Here is a 20,398-nt window from a genome sequence, read left to right as displayed (position 1 = left end):
TCTCAAATTTCTTTCCTGGATATGTGCTATGAGTCAGTTCTTATCATTTGTCCAATGCATGCATATAACTAGGCAGCCAATTACATTTTTCTCCATAGCTACAATCATTGAAAATTATTTTCTAAATTCAGTCAAAATTTGCCTCCTTCTACTTTCTATTCAGTTGAGGATATACCTATGAAGCTAAGTGTTACTAATTTACTTGTCTGAATACTGAGTTCAATAAGTTGCCTTAAATCATATGTGATTTTATATATATATGTGTGTGTGTATATATATGCATATTAGCCTTTCAAGCCAAGCATGTAATAAAAATCCCAATGTTGTTTTCACATGTAATATCTTTTTTTCTCCTCCCACATGTAATATCTTAAAAACAATGTCTCCTCAAACATGTTTTTGTATTGTCTTCCATAGCCAAATGAGGATTTATTGTTTATACTAATAACTTTTATCTTGCTATATTCAGCACTCAACTCCAGAAGTTGAGATCATTTTTGATCCCTGAATATATATTTAAATATCTCAAAATACTGTTACTTCCAAGTGTTCAGCTGCAGAAGCTGGAAGCAAAGCAAATGTGCCAAAGTAGGTAACAGAAAATTTATTTTATGGTGGGGTTAAGATAAAGTTCATTTTTGGCCAAAAAAGCTTTTTTTGGCCAAAAACACCCACCAAAAATATTTCAAAACCATTTACTAGAGCAAGTCAATGATAACTTCTCCAAGAATGCAGTCAACACCACATCCTTATTTCTCATCAAACTTGCCACACCAGCAATTTAAATGATTTACCCAGTATTGACTAAAATTTTAATTTTTAATGTGTGCAGCTAATTTTAATGAATAATTACCTATTTTGGAAATATCAGAGTAATTTGGTATCTTTGTGAATATTCTTATGATATATAGTTTGAATTCCAACCTTGCAGCTTTCCAGATAAGCAAAAGATAAGAGAATTCAGCACACTAAACCAGTTTTACAACAAATGCTAAAAGAACTTCTCTAGACAAGAAACACAAGAGAAGGAAACGATCTGCAAAAAATAAACCCCAAACAATTAACAAAATGGTAATAGGATCATATATATCAATAATTACACATTTTTTCAAGTGCACATGGGACATTCTCTAGGGCTGACCATCCGCTGGGCCATAAGGCAGGCCTTGGTAAATCTAAGAAAGTCGAAATCTTATCAAGCAGCTTTTCTGATCACAACACTATGAGATTAGAAATAAACTTCAAAGAAAACTCTAAGAAACACATGGTGGCTAAACAATATGCTACTAAGCAACCATTTGATTACTGAAGAAATCAAAGAAGAAATAAAAAAAAAACACCTAGACACAAATGAAAATGAAAGTACAATGGTCCAAAACTTACTGGACGCAGCAAAAGCAGTTCTAAAAAAGAAGTTTATAGCTATACAATCTTACCTCCAAAAACAAGAAAAATTTCAAATAAACAAACTAACCTTACACCTAAAGCAACTATAGAAAGAACAAACAAACCCTAAAGTTAGTAGAAGGAAGGAAATCATAAAGATCAGAACAGAAATAAATGAGAGACAAAACAACGGCAAAGATCAATGAAACTAAAAGCTGGTTCTTTGAACAGATAAATGAGATTGAGGACTTAAATCAGTAAAATTAGAAATGAGGAGTTACAACTGACTCCACAGAAATACCAAGAATCATAAGAGACTACTATGAACAACTATACACCAATAAAATGGACAACCTGGAAGAAATGGAAAAGGTACAGTCTTCCTAGACTGAACCAGGAAGAAATAGAAAATATGAACAGACCAATCACAAGACTATAGGGCTTATTTCTGGGTTTTCTATTCTGTTCCATTGACCTATATATTTCCATTTTTGTGCCAGTACCATACTGTTTTGATGACTTCAATGAGATATCACCTCACACTAGTCAGAATGGCAATCATCAAAAACTCCACAAACACTAAATGCTGGAGAGGGTGTGGAGAGAAGGGAACCCTCCTGCGCTATTGGTGGGAATGTAAATTGGTACAGCCACTATGGAGAATAGTATAGAGATTCCTTAAAAAACTAAAAATAGAGCTACCATATGACTCTGCAAAAAAACTGAAAATAGAGCTACCATATGACCTTGCAATCCCACTCCTGGGCATATGTCCAGAGAAAAATATGGCCTGAAATGATACATGCACCCCAATGTTCACTGAAGCATTGTTTGCAATAGCTAAGACATGGAAACAACCTAAATGTCCATCAACAGAGGAATGGATAAAGAAGTGGTACACATATACAATGGAATATTACTCAGCCATTAAAAAGAATGAAATAAGGCCATTTGCATCAATATGGATGGACCTGGAGAGTGTCATACTGAATGAAGTATGTTAGAGAAGGAGAAATATCATATGACATCCTTCAAATGTGGAATCTAAAAAGAAATGATACAATTAACTTACTTATGAAACAGGAAGAGACTCACAGACTTAGAAAAGGAACTCATGGTTGCCAGGGGGAAGGGATAGTTAAAGACTTTTGGAAGGCCATGTATACACTGCTATATTTTAAATGGATAAGCAACAAAAACCAATTGTATACCACATGGAATTCTGCTCAATGTTATATGCCAGCCTGGATGGGAAAGTGGTTTGGGGGAGAATGGATACATGAATATGTACGGCTGAGTCCCTTCACTGTTCACCTGAAACTATCACAACATTGTTAATTGGCTATACCTCAATACAGAATGTTTTTGGTGTTAAAAAAATGAATTAAAAAATAAATAAATAGAAATATCAGTAAGGAAAACAAAACAAAAAACTTTACAGTGTGATCTCCTTAGAGGTGAAAATTGTTTATTTCCCCTCTCACTCCCAAAGTAAAATAATATTCAGCTGGGAAATAATTATTTACATAAAACAATATATAGAAATTAAAACACTTTAATATAAACATTTACAGAATATAGACTGATTTTTTATCAGTACTTTTTGAGAGAACTCTTTAAAACTATATATCATCTACATTTATTATAGACTTTCCCACTTTCAGAACTAGAAAATACAAAAATACACTGTAAAGTATATTTAACAAACGAACAAAAAATCAATCTAAATTGCTTCACATATTTTCCTTGGAGAAAACCAAGAAACATAAACAAACATATAATAGCAATAAAAAATACCACCAACACTAACACAACCCAAACAGAGGATGGATTCTATAATGCCTGCTGATTTTCTCATTTAAAACTAATTTTCTCCCATAGGTAAATAATTCACTATCAGAGCAACTGGATGAACAGAAGCAGAGACAGCCTCATTAAGATAAATTACTTTATACGTAGGAAATATGTAATTTTTCTTCCATGTTAAGAAATGAGAAAAATAACTTAAGGAAAAGGCATATTGAATACTCTTACTTTACTTGGCTTTTGTTAACGGTTAAAGTAACTGTTCACTTAGGGAAATTCAAATAACATGAATTTCATGAAACCAAACACTTCAACTTATTTCTTCAATTCAACCTTAAAGGAACACAACTGAAAAGTTCAAAATCCAAGAGAAGACTCGTCCTAAAGCGCTGACATGTTTGTCTTTTAACTGGCTTCCTTTTCTCTTATGTTCTTATCTGTGTTCTTTTGTTCTTCTTTCTCAGAGGCGAGGTTTAGGCTTGTTTGTCTCTTCTTTCAAGTCAATTTCAATTTTTACACACAAAAAACTAAGCGTTCTTGAACTGACACTGACTGTACTCACCTCTCTTTTTCTTCATTGGATGTTTCTGTCTTTGTCTAAATTCCCCCATTCTATTTCTCCTGGGGTAAACAAGGCTAAAAGTTTAAAATCCAAGAATAGACTCATCCCAAAGCATTTCCTCTTCCGTCTTTTCTTCAACAGGTTTCTTTTTCTCTTTCTTGTGCTTACGTTCTTCCTTCTCAGAGGGTACACCACGGCTTTTTTTCTTTTTTCGATGCTTAAGCTTTCCTGAACTGACACTGAGTTTATCTCTGCCTCTTTTCCCTTCCCCAGTGCCCTTGTCCTTGTCTAGATCTGTATCCCCATAACCCTTTTTTCTTTTATGCTTGGACTGCTCCTTCTCTGGCCTTTCTTCACCTTTCTCCATGTGCCTTCTTCTCTTCTGATGTTTCCGCTTACGACCTGCTTGATGCTCACTGGTATCGTTTCCTGAGGAGAGGTGCTTATAAACGTCAGATTCTACACTGTATGTGCCAGAGTTATTGTCCTGCTGACTAAGGCTCAGGGGTACTGGTTTTTCTGGGAAACAGTCTCTTGTGGGTTGACAGTAGGTCACAGGGTCTAATCTCTGTTTGTTGTCATGAGTTGGTAAAGGATGAGGTAACAGGTTTTCTTCTGCCTGTGAAATACTGTATGATCCTGGGTAAGTCTGGAAAGTCTCAAATGGGAGTTTTTGCTCAAACATTCTAGGTCTGAGTCTGTAATCAACCATTTCTCTGTGCTTATGGGTTTCTACAGAGCTATCACTTATCTTTCTGAAAGAAGTCTTTGGCTCTAGTCCTCTGGCTTTCTGCACTTTGATATAATCCTCAAGTTCATCTTGGAAAGAGTTATATGTCCTCTTTGACTGAGCTGGTAACCAGTGATATAATTGGCTTTCCACTGGTGAAGTAGTGTATGGTCGTTGGTAGGTCTGAGAAGTCGCAAATGAATATCTTTGTTCACACATTCTTGGTCTGGGTCCAGAATCAATTTCTCTGTACCCATGGGTTTCCACAGAGCTCTCTCTTTCCTTTCTGAAACAAGTCTTTGGATCTAGTCCTCTGGCTTTCTGCGCTTTGATATAATCTTCCAGTTCATCTTGAAAAGAGTCATATGTTTTCTTTGATTGAGCTGGTAAGCAATGAGGTAACTGGTTTTCCACTGTTTGTGAAATATTATATGGTCCTGGGTATGTCCAGAAAGTCTCACCTGGGGATCTTTGTTCAAACATTCTATGTCTGGATCTAGAATCAACTGCTTCTCTGTACCCAAAGGCTTCCAAAGAACCTTCTTCCATCTTTCTAAAACAAGTCTTTGGTTCTGATCCTCTGGCTTTCTGTACTTTGATGTAATCTGTATATTCATCTTGGCAAGATTCTGGTGGCTTCCTTGATTTCTTCACTAGATTAATAACAATGGATTCTCTGCAAATAAGACAGTAGAAAGTTCTTGTTACTAGATTATTTTATTTGGAATATTTGCTTTGCTTTCAAAAATACTAGTTTGAAAAAAAAAATACAACAGAGGCCCAAGCAAAATTTTAAAACCTACCTTAATATAAAAGCTATAAATCATGACTTTGTATGCCAAAGAGAAGAAGCAGGAATAGTCACATATCTCCTAGGCACCTCACAATTTTTTATACATAAAAAATTTTCACACTTGGGATGAAAGGGAAGATAGGTATAAAGAAGCAGACATATCTGATACTGTTGTAGTACTTAAAAATGTAAGACATGTTGGGATGTGTGGGAAAGGACCAATAATATTTAATGCCCTAAAGATGGTCTGATCTGCATGTCACATTGCTGTAAAAAGTTCTAATTATCAGTTCCTTGTATAGATCTATAAATGTGACATCTATTTATTCTGGAACTCTGAAATTTTACAGAGTGTAAATGAAGGTTAATTTGGTTAGTTATACAATTTAGCTACCTAGTATTAGACTCAATAATACAAATATTTTCTACCAGAATAATGTAAGTTATACTAAAAGCAACAAAATAAATATACAATACTTAAGTGCCCCCCTGTCCCACTACTTGACTTATCCAGTCCCCAACTGTCCAGTCAATCTTCTCCTTAAAATAACAGAACAAATTGGAATAAATGTGTACTAAGCTCCTACAATGGGACCTTACCCGTATTTTTATACTTCATTATAACCACTTTATGTCAGAGCTGTCCAAAATTACTTGGCAGAAAGATCTGGTATTCCAGTTTGATTCTGTTTAACAGCAAGACCTTTTTTCTTAACCACTATACCTCACTGGAAGGATGACAAATGGATAGCTGAATCTCTGGAACTAGCCAACCTTCCAAGGATTACAGGGATTATTTGAATTATCTGGCTAGCCTGAGAATGATCCTTTAGCATCCTTCCAAAGATGTCTGGTCAGCAGGGTTGCCCGTGAGCCAGCTCTTTCGGCATACTATCATACTATCATGGCTAGAGAACTCCCTAGGAGATGGAACTAGCATATAATATGTTACAAATACTACCAACCATATCCAGGATCAACTCTTAAGGAAATAAATGTCTAGAAAGTTTGTAAAATACATGTAAAGATACTTGACAGAACCCCTGTTTTTTGGTATCATACAAACACTTTGGTAAGAAATTCTTACTTAAGTTGATGTTCACCTCCTTGCATATGAGACCGGAACATTTCTAAAGATGTAAAGGTGATATTACAAATACGACAATCGTAGGTTCTCATACTAAATGCTGGAAAAAACAGAGTTCAAGTTAAAAAGGTCAATAGGAATATACTTAGAATTACATAGATGGACAGGAGTTTACTAGAAACCATCTACTTGAACTTTCCCAATTTAAAGATAAGGCCTAGAGAAGATAAATGATTTGGTTGAAGTTGCAGAGTCAGTTAGTAACAGAGATAGCTTCTCAGAGCCCACGTCTCTTAAAGTCCAAAATTCTTCACACTATACCACACTGAAGCTCCAGCCTTGGTCTCTTTAAGAAACTGCTATCTGCTTGTTTATTTTTGTTATGCGAAAGTACAACAGACACTTCAAATGTAGTGTGCCTAATCTATCTTTGCCTCTTAATCCCTCAATCAACCTCTTTTTGTTTGTCCCCAACTTTCTTTCTACCCAACTAAAACTTGAAACATCCCAAAATATTAAAGATGAATAAAGGCAAATGTTTACTCTCTTACCTGAAATCACTGTAATGCATTAGTTTACCAAAAGTGATTTCCATAGACAGATTTTAGAGCGAGTTTCAGTGAGCCCCACTCTCAAGATAAATGCTGAAAGCAAAATTCTAAGATAAAACTATTAGTTACCACTTCATAAGAGTCAAGAACTATAGAATAGGTATACTAGTTACCTCTCTATTCTGACTGATAGATAGAACTGGAAGCAGGTGATAGGTTAAGTTTTATTTTCTTAATCTTATTATCCCTCCACTTTCTCTTCAGTCAGAAGATGCAAATTAATAAATTTCATTAAGCTAAATATAAAAACAATCTCACTCTAAAGAAGAGGCAATAAATTCATGGCTGCAGAGATTTTAGGGTCCAGCAAGGCTATCTTCTTTGAAATCAAACAGCAAATTGATCATTTAAAGGACACTAAATTAATCATCACTAGGTGTATTGGCCATGTCCAAGCAAAGATTAATCATAGAGACAGGAAACTACTGTCACAGGGAAAGGAAGAGCCTGACTTTGAAGCACATGAGGACTATGCTCACTATTGATGTATTTTCTGCAGTGGGCCCAGGAGAGCTCAGCCGGTTACATCAAAGTCTGAATAAATGATTCTTCAAAACTATCCTCTCTTCCTGTGCTGACTTTTGCACTTGCCAAGTCACTTCTGATTATAATTTGGTTTCCTATATTACTGATACCAATAAGAGGATAATCTAAATGATATTTTTTTTTACAAACCTGGGAACTGAAATATCTATTTATGTTCCTACCATAAACCAATAACAGAAGACAGTGAATTAAACTGCAATGTTTCCCAGACTTCTCTGATAAGAATCAATTGGAGTGTGAGTTAAAAATATAGATCCCCAGACCCCTTCTTCTGGAGAATATGATACATTGGGACAGGGAATTTGTATTTTAACAATATTCCAGCTAATTATTGTCACAGAATCGGTGGAAAAAAAACCTTAAAGGAGTGTCTTTCCAGTTCCTTTGTTATTTATCACCATCTTGCAATTTTGTTTTTGGTTTGGGAAGTCCTTCATTTGAGGCTAATCACCTTTGAAGATTCTGGCAAAGCTGAGAACTGAATCCAGGACTCTGCATGCTTATAAAAACCCTTTACAGACATTATAGCTAACATTATTTACAGGTGGGAAAATTAAGGCTCGGATTCACTTGGATACGTATTCTGAGGGCACCCAAGTTATGAAAGATAAGCAGGACTCCTGGTTTCTAATGTGTTAGTTACATATTAGAACCATGTGGAGAACTCTAAAAATTATTCATGTTACAGCTCAACATAAAACCAATTTAATCAGAATCTCTAGGGGTAGAACTAGGCTTTCTTACTTTCTGCAAGCATTCTAGTTGATTTTTCTGTGCAGAGACTGTTAAGCACCACTGCCTTGATGATCTCCAATGATTATAAACTTAGATTATATTTCAGAGGTTTTACACATTTGTCTAGTGCTTATAGAGTATATATAATGTTCTTTTCAGTTCCTCCTTGGTTTCTTCACAAGTTATATCAGAAGATTATAATACAGGCAATATAGTAGTTTAGAGGAGCTGCAGGTCACATATGAAAGACCTAGAAGCAGTTCTGGAAAAGTATGGTCTGCTTCTATTACCTTGCTGCTGCTAAGTTGCTTCAGTCGTGTCCGACTCTGTGCGACCCCATAGACGGCAGCCCACTAGGCTCCTCTGTCCCTGGGATTCTCCAGGCAAGAATACTGGAGTGGGTTGCCATTTCCTTCTCCAATGCATGAAAGTGAAAAGTGAAAGGGAAGTCACTCAGTCGTGTCTGACTCTTCGAGACCCCATGGACTGCAGCCTACCAGGCTCCTCCGTCCATGGGATTTTCCAGGCAAGAGTACTGGAGTGAGTTGCCGTTGCTTTCTCTATTACCTTAGCCCTTGTCTTTTTAACACGTTGATATTCTTTTTCTAGGATAGTCTTCTGAGAAAATAACATATGAAAATAGTGTAAACCCTTTCTGTGAAGACATGAAGCCTATGTATTTGTCTCAAGATCAAAATTCCTGGTCTAATCCTACTGAAACCTGCCTCTACTGTTTCTCATACTGTCCATTCTCCTGAGTCTGTTCCTTGGGCCTGTCAAATTTTGCTCCCCTCAGCCCTGCTAGGATTCCTTGTTTCTGACTTCACCCAGCAACTCAAGTTTCTTTGTATCTGGTAACTTTCAAAATCATCCATAACCTAACACATGTGGGGCAGACTTTTCTCCTAATCACAGTCCTATCTTATAACTCCCTGGACTAAGGTCTTTGATTTCAAAGGACAGATTAGGGGAATGCATGTCTTTATAGTCTAACATTATGGTTCTCAATCTTGGCTCTATATTGTAATCACTTGGGGAGTTGGAAAAGAAAAAAAAAACACTAATGTGAGTGCCAGGGATTCTAATTTAATTGATTTGAGGGATGGCCTGAACATTAGGATTTCTAAAAGATCCCTGCATGATTTTAGTATGTAGTAGAGAATGAGAATCATTGGTCTAATATCTTAAATGGGGAAAATCAATTGAGAGCTACATGTAAGCAAAAATGCAACTTAACATGGCATTTAGCTTATGAAGAAAAAACAGAAAATGTACAAATTACATGTTTAAAAATTATGACAGGGAAACAATATTTTAAGAAAACTAACATTTGTTGAGGACATATTCTGTGATGGGTATGCTATATACTGCTTCATTTCACCCTTTTTTCAATCCTGTGACGTAGCCTTATTTTCATTTTATACCTGAGGAATTTAAGGTACAACTGGGCAAGTGACTCAAACACCTCTATGTTTATCCCACTGCCTCTCAATAAACAATTATCAAATATTGAGAAAAATATATATTCATTGGAGTATAAAGCACTGAGAAATATATTTCAATATAAAATACAATCCCTATCTTAAGGGGCCAATTAAGTTAAGAGACTATAACACAACTGTCAATGAATAGTAAAGCCTATGAGAAATCAGAGGAAAGGGAGAATACCAAGAGTGAGAGCAGTGAGGGAAGTTGTGAAGGACTTTGGAGGAAAAGGATTTGAATTATAAGGAAAATAGGTAGGGCATTCTAGGGGATGAAAATAATATCAGGTATGGAAGAGACAGAAATGAGCATGGTGTGCTGAATTCAAATAATCTGTTCAACAAACACTAAATACCTCTGTGGCACCAAGTATCATGCTAGATGCTAGGGGTACAAGATGAACAAAATGGGCAGGTTGCTCACAAATTCAAATGAGAAAAAGATACATGAACAGAGGGGTTCAATCTCATTTCATAAAAGATAAGAGAAGTATGCTTAAGACGTATGGGAATTCCAGGAAGCAGATACACTTAGTATAATATGGGAGTCTGAAGAGTGCTACTGAAGGAGATGAGGCCTTAGTTAAATTTGGAAAAGTAGTTAATGGTGAAAGGAGTTGAAAAGAGCATAGAAGTATTTATAGGAACTTTTTGAAATTTGGAATTGTAGAATAAAATATAAGGGGATGGCATGGGAGAGGCAAAAAGGTGTCAGATCAAAGAGACTTCTGTATTATGCTAAGGAGTTTAGCAGGTGGTGCAGTGGTAAAGAACCTGCTTGCCAATGCAGGAGATATAAGAGACATGGGTTTTGGTCCCTGGGTTGGGCTCATCCCCTGGAGTAGGAAATGGCAACCCATTCCAGTATTCTTGCCTGGAAGAGTCCATGGACAGAGAAGCCTGGCGGGCTACAGTCCATTGGGTCACAAAGACTTGGACACGACTGAGCAACTGAGCACACAGAGCACAAGGAGTCTAGACTTTTTATTCTATGGGCTGGGAAACCATCAGGTGGTTTAACCAGTATGTAACATGGTCAATTGTGTGTTTTAGAGAAATCTCTTCTCTAACTGCAATATGGAAGGTAATTTTGAGAGGAGCAAGCCTGGAAGTAAGGAGACCACAGTTACATAAATATACCAGACCAGGCAAGAGATAAGGAGGCATGGGCTAGAAAGGTCACAGTAGGGACTGACAGGAGCAGAGATATTGATGTAATATTTACCATTAAATCCAACAAAATTTAATGACTGATTAAATATGGGAGATAAAGGAGAAGGAGGAATCTAGAGAGGTCTAAAATAACTCAGCATAGTTTGATGACTGAGTGTGTGGTGATCCTAACTGAATTGGAATTTCATAAGGAATACTACTGGACATGGGAGAATAATCAATGGTGAGTTTGAATTTGGATACACAGAGTCTGCTATATCTCTGAGATTTCCATATAAAGGTGTCCAACAGGCAGTTAGATATGGGAATTTGAAAGGGAAACGATAGCTTAGAGTGATTTTGGAGAAATCTGAGGATAAAGGGTAATTAAGACAGAGTGGATGAGATCTCTTGAGGACAATGTATGGGTGGGAACAGGAATAGGAACATAATGATAAAAACCCTGGATAGTGTCACTCTTTAAACTAGACGGTAGAGGAGGAGGGGGTCCATGAAAAGTCAAGAAGGACAGAGTTGCAAGGATGAACAGGAGAAAGTGATGTCAAAGGAGCTAAGGAAGTAGAGATTTTTAAGAGGAATGTTTAGTGAATGGAGCAAAGATGTCTATGGGATTTAAGCATTTAGAAGTCACAACAACCCTGTGAGGAATAGTTTCAGTGAAATAGTAGAGTGGTGGTGTGGAGGGCTGGGGGGATGTGTGGCAACAAATGGCAGTGAGTTGAGGAGTGAATATCAGTGAGGACAGTAAGAGCATATCTGAAAAATAAGAACACAACAACAAAAACCTTGGCTAAGAAAACAAGGGGAAAGTATCATAGTGAAAGGGAAACTCAAGGTTAAAGGATTATTTGGTTAGGGTAAGATGCTTGGTATCCACATGTGATGGTTACATTTTTCTTGATGGCATAAGGAATAAGCTTGTCTGAAGGATGTGAGGAGGTGGGGTGTTGAAGAGTAGAACAAAGTGTTGGAAGGTGGTGTAGATTTAAAAATTACTGCTGAAAGGAAAATGAAGGAAAAGGAAAAGTACTAAGTAGGACTAAAAGGTCACAGAGATTGGATACTAAGACTCTATAGAGGTACCCAATCTCTAGCCTTATATAATTTTCCATAGCACCACTAAGTATTCTGAATGTAAAAGTAGAACAGGTAGACTGTGGAATTGATCCTAGGTTGAAATCTTGCTACTAGGTAGTGAGAGAATAACAATGAGGTATAAGTAAAGCCTTCTAGAAGGTGGTTACAGCATTAAAGTGATGGTATTGAAAATGCAATGGAAGGGTACAGGTAGGAGAAACAGTTCTAAGAAGACTTGATAAGACTGTGGATGGATAGGATATAGGGGAATTTTGTCAAAGATGCCCTCAAAGATTCAAGTGTAGGTGACTAAAAAATAGTGCTACTACTGGCAAAAACAAAAAACTTGATAAATTCAAGATGGTTTCAGGGAAGATTATTAATTCAGTGTTAGGTACGTTGAGTTACAGGTGAAGGTGAGACAATAAATACAACAATGGGGCTATAAATTAATGAAATAAATACAATAAATAAAAAATACATACATACTTTAGCTCTATATCGTTATGGCAGCAATTCCTGTGCTAGTGAGATCTGGGCTGGATGAAGGACATGAAGAGAGCAGTAAGAATGATGAAGAAACAGAGAAAGAGATTAGATAGAGTAGAAACATATATAAACAATAGCAGATAAAAAAGAAGGCAAAGACAGCAAGAAGGGAGAAACTGGGTGAAGAGTAAAAATAATTAAAGTGGCACATGTTAAACTGCTTTTGTCTTACTGCTTGCTCACTTATAATATATGGGCTTCTGCTGTTGCTGTTCTTTGAAATTCTCATTGGCTAATTTAAATTCTCCAGCTAGTTTTTTTTTAATTTTTTAAAAAAAATTGGAATATAATTGCTCTACAGTGTTGTGTTAGTTTCTGCTGTACAACAGTGCTCCAGCTATTTTTTAATCCTCAATGTTTACTGTAATCAAAATGAAATAGTTAAGGCAGGGTTGAAAATCTTTTGAGCTTCCAGCTTCAGAGGCTAATGTAAAACGACTTCAATGACTGGATTAAATTATGCTGATGATCAGCAGCCCGCCTCCCTGGCCAGATGAAAATTTCACCAAAATCCTCTTTCTCTCATTCTAATAATCTTGCAACTTCAGAGTGTAAAATAACCCTCCTTTCAGAAGTGACCAGAGTACACCTCTCTCTCAGAGCTGACACACTTTTCAGTTCCAATTTACCCAATGCCACACAACTAGAAGCCGCTTATTTCAGAGAACGCTCTGTATGGCAACAGGAAAAACAACCTATCAAGTCTGTTGTATCTTCTAACTTCCATGACTTTCAGGAGCCCTACGACTTCTATTTCTGCTGCTGCTGCTGCTGCTAAGTCGTTTCAGTCGTGTCCGACTCTGTGCGACCCCATAGATGGCAGCCCACCAGGCTCCCCCATCCCTGGGATTCTCCAGGCAAGAACACTGGAGTGGGTTGCCATTTCCTTCTCCAATGCATGAAAGTGAAAAGTGAAAGTGAAGTCGCCCAGTCATGTCCGACTCTTAGTGACCCCACGGACTGCAGCCCACCAGGCTCCAGCGTCCATGGGATTCTCCAGGCAAGAGTACTGGAATGCATTGCCATTGCCTTCTCCAACTTCTATTTCTACATTTGTCTAAATCAACATTCTTTAAAATTCTAGATAAAAACACAGATTTCTATGTAACTTTTGGTGAGATGTTGAATCACAATAAGCAGCAAACTTAATAATACAAACACAGGGTTAGCATTCAATAAATAAAGGTTAATAGTTCACTGATTCATATATTAAACTAATGTCTATTGAGGTAGGCCTACTCTGTGCCAGTTTCTATCTCTAGGAATGGAAATACAGATGAGTTAGATGAAATCCCCTTCCTCAAAGACCTTACATTCTAATGGGAGACAAAGACACAGGAAGAGATAATTAGATATGCAGGTTAAGGAAGCAGAGAAGACAAGCCTTGAAGGAAGTAAAAAGACTTACAGGGAAGTAGCATTTTCAAGTATGAGTAAGAGTTGGTCAAGAAAAGAGGGACATGAAGATGTTCCAGGCAAAATGGCAGCATGAAAGGCACAGAAACTAAAAGCATTTTGCAGGTTCATGACTCACAAAGATCACAGCAGGAAGTAGCAGGGAATAAGCCTGGAGGAGGAAGACAGGACAAGATGGTAGAGAACTATGAAGCTTATATTTTTATCCTTAGAAAATAGAAAAATAAGGATTTTTAAGCAGGTAAGTGACATAGAAAGATATGCACTTTAGGTGAAATACTCCAGTGGTTAAATTGAGGGTGGATTTGGGGAGACAAAACTGATGGACGGAGAATAGTTAGGAGGCTGTGTCAATATTCTTGAACAATGCTTCTCAAAATTTATTGTGAGTACAAACCACCCAGGGATCTTGTTAAAATGCATAAAATGCAGATTCAGATTCAGTAGGTCTGCAGTGAAGCCTGAGATTCTTTTTTCTAACAAGCTCTGAAGTGGTGCTGATGATGCTGCCTACAAACAACACTTTGAATAGCAAAGCTCTAGGAAAGATATTGAGGGCTTGAACTAGTATAAGAAAAGCAGAGCAGGAGATAAGGTAACAGTGATATTCAGAAGGTAAAACAGTCATGGCTTGGTACTTCATTAGATACAGAAAGTGAAGTAGATGGTGTTGGGGGATTTAAAGTTAACTACAGGTTTCTACTTGGAATGACTGAGTGGATTTGAAATGGCTATGAGGTGTCCAGGTGAAGAGGTAGCTGCTCTTTGGATATATGAGTCTAAAGTTTTACAGAAAGTTCATAAGCATATAGATGAGATAAGAAATCAAGGGAATGGATTAGATTATTTTACAGATTAAGGTCAAGAATGGAATCATGGGAATGCCTACATTTAGGCAATAATATTTTTAATTAATTTTTAAAATTTTATTTATTTTAATTGGAGGCTAATTACTTCACAATATTATAGTGGTTTTTGCCATACATTGACATGTAGGCAATATATTTTAAAAAGAGCCCCCAAATAAAACGGAAAAGAAAGAGAAACACAAGAAAAGAACACATGCAAAAAGAGTTACATAAAGCAGAATAGAGCTTCAAGGAGGGAGTAATGAACATTTCCGCATGAAGCAGAAAAGTCTAGTAAGGAAGGAACTGAAAAATAATAGTAAGCAGAGGAAAAGAAATGGGTGGAAGAGAGAATATGAAAAGGGAATAAAATACACTAGTAGTGAGAAGGTGCCTGTGGGGGGGAAATGAAAAAAAAAAAATATGGTTAGACAACCAAGTGGATCACTCCAGTCAGGATCAGAATCTTTATTGTGCCGGAATTCTTGCCACTCTTCCTAAATTCCTTTGTTCATCCTCTGTCCTTCCCACTTCTATCAATGCAAATCATACATTTCCTTTAAAAAGATTTTTTGAGTCATTTTATTTCACTCCTCTGGTTATCAAAAATATGTACACAAAAATCCATGGCTGCAGCCTCTTGCAAAGAAGTGCTATTAACCCAAGTAGTTTATACACTTGCCCTTATCAGGTAAAGTGGTGCATCTTCATTTGTATTCCCAAGAATGACTAGCCTAGCACCCAAGAGACACTTAAGCCATACTTAGTGACTGAATGAAATAACTATATAATACTAATTTAAAATACTTTCTGTAAGTACCTATAATATAACATGAAACCATGGTAATTCCCATATTTGATAAATAAGAGTCATTTAAACCTTTCTGGGTCTCATTTTCCAGAAAACCACAGACAAACCTACATGGACTCAAAAGTCCTTACTTACTGAAAATTCTATGATCCCATGAGTATTATCAACCTCCTATTCAGTAAGAGTAAAATGGTATATATATAAGCCAGTATTTTTATAAACTATAAACTTCCTAAGAAAGAAATTTGGGATATTCTTACTGTTTACCATTTGCATCTGATTTTGCAGGAAGAGGTTTCTCTCTTATCTTGTCTATAAACTTCTTTCTAGCTTCATTTCTTTTGTGTTTTTTCCCAGCATAATGTTGTTGGGCCATTAATGGACTATTAAAAGAAGCAGGACAGAGCTTGCAATACTTGTTTGGATTATTCAAATCCAAAGCACTGCTGGAAGAAGGCATAATCTTGTCTTTAATCCCACCTGGAGGAGGCTTGACAGCAAGAGGCTTCAGAAAAGTTGACTCTGCAGAGGTAATAATAGGCACACCTGCTGAAATGGTCATAATGAAAAGTGATCCACATGTTTTCATTATAAAGTATTAGAGAGAGTTCTTTTAAAACCTACTGTCTCTGGACTTTTTCCACACAGCACTGTTGGATAAAGGTATTCAGGCTAAAAATAATTGAATATAAGTCTGTCACCAAGTGTCTCCAACAAAGATACAGGAAGCAATATTCAGCAATCAATGAAGGCATGAGAGCTGTATTAGGATGGCTCTTGAAATAAGTGAGGGTAAAAGAGACAGGTACCAACTTCTAAGTTGATGTCTTTCTTAAGTAGCATAGTAAGTAGATCATCTATTCAGTGGTGTTTGTATCAAAATACAGTTTATGCAGTTGTTCAAGGCTATAAAATTATATGTTCCCACAATTACAGTTATTTCAGAGCTCTTTCATGTAGTCTCCTTTCTGAGCCCAAATTTATGAATTTGGGGGACTAAAGATAAGGCTTTACAAAATGCTTTATTTTGTGTGGTACACTGATTCTGTCCCTCTTGACTGACAGCAGAACAACAAATATACAAAAATCAGGGAGACTAGAATAAATGTAAAAATAATTCATTTCATTTATTAAGAAAACAATGTTTTAATCCTGATGTGGCCTATGCTATGAGTTGGAAATTAATGTAGGTAAAATTGTGATGCCAGGCATGCTTTATTCCTAAAATGTTGAAGTTAGTGAGAATATGGTAAATTATTTACTCCAGAGGATTAATCATTATTTTTTGTTCTAGCACACAACATTTTCAAAACACAGGCTGGAGCATACTCTGCCACTTCAGGCCAAAAGTGAGATCTGTGGGTCAGTTCTCTCATGTGCTGGTGGCCCAAAATCACTGGAAGGACAGATCAACATGTTATATAGTTCTCTGGATCTCTGGATCTAACATAAAGTAAGTTTTCAATAACTGCTGATTGATATAGCTAATGGTACTTTTTCTTTACATTCATAGGAAGAAAGGAATGAGCTATCAGGGTAGAAGAAGATTCCATACCACTTTTTTTTTGTCTACAGTTAAAGTCAGAAAATGCTGCAACATAACTATATTATGGTGAAGACATTGGTCTGAACACACATTATGAGATAATGTTTTGTAAAGTACTAAAGCAAAAAAAAAAAAAAAAAAGAATGAGATAAATGCCAAGGGGAGGAAGTAAGAAGAAACTATGACTTAATAATTTGATTAGAAACCGGAGAGCTCAGGTTGCTTATTGTTGTTTCTTTATAGCAAACATGTTTTTATTTGGATTTAATAAACTGAAAAGGAGAAGTCACAACATTTCTTAAAATTTAGCTAGCAATAATGATCTCTATATTAAATGTCAAGGGCACAGAAAGAGATTAACTGAGCAGAAGAACCAAGTTTTTGTGGCAGAGTAAAATTCTCTCCAATAAAAAATGGATAGCAGAGATGCGAAAAAAATTATAGAGAGACTCTGTATTGAAGCTAAAGAGGTGAATGTCATCTTACCCGTTGCTGGCTGAAATCTTGATGGAGATACCTGACCACGCTCCTCCATTAATTGCTTCAGTTTTTTAGAATGGACTTTCCCCACATAGTGAGACCGAGCAACAACTGAGGAGCTAAAAACCATGTGGCAGAGACCACAAAATTTGTTTCTGTTCACTACTTCACTTCTATGCTCCTGAAATAAGCACAATCTTGTTAGAAAGATTCAATAACTAAGTTTTTAATTACAACATCAACATAAGCCACTCACCTGAAAATTCCTAACATCCATCTTCATTTTCTTACCAGGCACTTCATTTTGTTCCCCATGCATTTGAAAATAAAACCTAACATTTTGAGCATGTTTTTCACTCTGGAAAAAGATACAATATGACTTTGTTTATTCAACAACAGAGGCACGTCAAATTTACACCTCTTTGAATCTGAGGACAGCACCTGTGAGTTGGAATATATTTAGTGTGTACCTAGTTTATGAAAAGGTTTTACATGCTTTCAAGGCTCTAAATCTCAGTTAAAATGAAAATAATACTACAATTTAGAGACCAATAACTTTTAGTTTTTGACAGAAACTCCTGCTGCTGCTAAGTCGCTTCAGTCATGTCCAACTCTGTGCTACCCCACAGACGGCAGCCCACCAGGCTCCCCCATCCCTGGGATTCTCCAGGCAAGAACACTGGAGTGGGTTGCCATTTCCTTCTCCAATGCATGAAAGTGAAAGTGAAGTCACTCAGTCGTGTCTGACTCTTCGTGACCCCATGGACTGCAGCCTACCAGGCTCCTCCGTCCATGGGATTTTCCAGGCAAGAGTACTGGAGTGGGGTGCCATTGCCTTCTCTGCAGAAAGTCCTAGTTTTTGTCTAATATCAAATTTTTCTTCTTCCTTAGTTACACATCTTAGGCAATAAACCCAGCTAAAAGACTGCATATTCCAGCTTCCCTTTCAGCAAGATGTAACCATGTGACTATATTCTAGACAATAAGATGTAATCTGAAATGTTGGGTAGAACTTCTGGAAGTCTCCTAACAGAATGCGGGATGAACTCGTCTCATCTTCTTCTCTCCTGCTTCTGGAATTAAGATATAAAGGTCATCTAGGACAATGGGAGCTCTTGAGGACAGAGGCTAGTTCATCAGAGTAGAAAGACAGAAAATGCCTAGATCTCTGATAGTGTTATGAAGCTGTCACATCAGCCCTGTATTGTTTACCTCTCAAATTCTTTTCTGTGAGGCAATTAACCTTTCTAAGTTAAGCATATAAAAAAAATCTCTCAACACATATTTAACAAAATACACAATAACCAAAATGTTGATGTCAATAGAAGGGACACATTAATATGCCTGAGCACATACTGTGAAGCAATTACTCTATCTACAGCATTTTAAATTGTGAAGTGTGTGCAGGAATATAGCTGAAGTACATACCCACTGCCTAGTTGTAATAGATTTCAACATTTTTCTCTATTTCTTTCAATCTCCTTTTCAAAAGAGGTATAATTTTACACAAGAAGTCCTAGCTCCTCATTTCAACAATCGCTTCCTCCTTGGTCTTTCCCCAGTAGGTAACTACTATCTTAAAGTTGTTTTGTACCATTTCCTCTTACTCTTTTACCAGATATGCATGTACCTATAAACAGTAATATGTACTATTGTCATTTAAAATTTTTTATGAAAATGGAATCAGCCTATTCCTATCCTTTCAACTTTTTATAACTCAATATTATATAAGATTTGCCCATATTGATACATATGGCTCTAGTTCATTATATTACATGCTGCATAACATTCTACTCCATATGCTACCCATCAAATCCCCTAATGAAGGCAGTTATGTTTCTGATTATTTTCTTATTACAAACATCTCTGCACTGAACATATGTAAATGTATCTCCTAATATAATGGCCAAGAGTTTCTTTAAAGTAGATACATAGATATGGACTATCTGGCTTATATGAGGGTTTTCAGCTTTAATAGGTACTATAAAATTTATCTCCAAAGATGCTGAAGCAGTTTACAAGTCCAAATGTAGCACGTACGAGTATTTTTCACTTCCTATATTTTCTTAAGTGTTAAGTGCTATTAGGTTTTAATTTTTGTGAGTATGATGGTGTTGATAAGATAGTTCATTATCATTTTAACTTGAATTTCCCATATGATCAACTCTGAAGTTAAGTATCTGTACTCTAGGCTGTTCATATCATTTTCCCATTTTTCTATTGGGCTGTTCCTTGTTCTGATACATAGTTATTTATGTAGTCCAGATACTAATCCTTTGTTAGTTATTGGAATATAAATGCCATTCAATCTATGGCTTGTCTTTTAACTTTATAATGAGTTTTCTGTCATATAAATTCCCCTATCAAGTATCATGATATATTTTAAAGCTACAGTAATAAGATGAAATTATTTTAGAGACAGGCAAACATAGTAATACAATAAAACAATAAGAGAATAAAGTATATATGAAAAGTAGCTTATGATAGAGATGCCACTACAAATCAGTGGGGCAAAAATGAACTGTTAAATAAATAGTGCTGGAACACCTACTATCTGTATGGAAAACAATGTTATCACCTTGCATATATGAAAATAAATACCAGATGGATCACACACATTAACCCAAGAAATAAAACTTTTAACAGTATTAGAAAAGAATAGAAGGAAATATTTATCTGGCAAAAACACAGAGAATAGTTTCTTAAACATGTATAAACATAAATATAAAAGGAAATATTTATAAGTGCAACCTTATTA

General features: G+C 36.2%; 1 protein-coding gene across 1 annotated transcript in view; it reads right to left on the bottom strand.

The window, feature by feature from the left end:
* Nucleotides 1-3,006: 3,006 nt before the first annotated feature.
* ZMAT1 (zinc finger matrin-type 1) overlaps nucleotides 3,007-20,398 on the bottom strand; it is a 42,430-nt gene continuing 25,038 nt past the window's right edge. The window contains exons 3-6 of the mRNA XM_055563898.1: nucleotides 17,897-17,998; nucleotides 17,647-17,821; nucleotides 6,365-6,464; nucleotides 3,007-5,160 (exon numbers count right to left, since the gene is read on the bottom strand). Coding sequence (XP_055419873.1) covers nucleotides 3,837-5,160; nucleotides 6,365-6,464; nucleotides 17,647-17,821; nucleotides 17,897-17,998 — 1,701 coding nt within the window. The 3' untranslated portion in view covers nucleotides 3,007-3,836. The remainder of the gene's footprint in view (nucleotides 5,161-6,364; nucleotides 6,465-17,646; nucleotides 17,822-17,896; nucleotides 17,999-20,398) is intronic.

This window comes from Bubalus kerabau, chromosome X, assembly GCF_029407905.1.
Source record: "Bubalus kerabau isolate K-KA32 ecotype Philippines breed swamp buffalo chromosome X, PCC_UOA_SB_1v2, whole genome shotgun sequence".
Lineage (NCBI taxonomy): Eukaryota > Metazoa > Chordata > Mammalia > Artiodactyla > Bovidae > Bubalus > Bubalus kerabau.
Note: the sequence above shows the minus strand (reverse complement) of the source record. Positions and strands in the feature narration are given on the sequence as shown.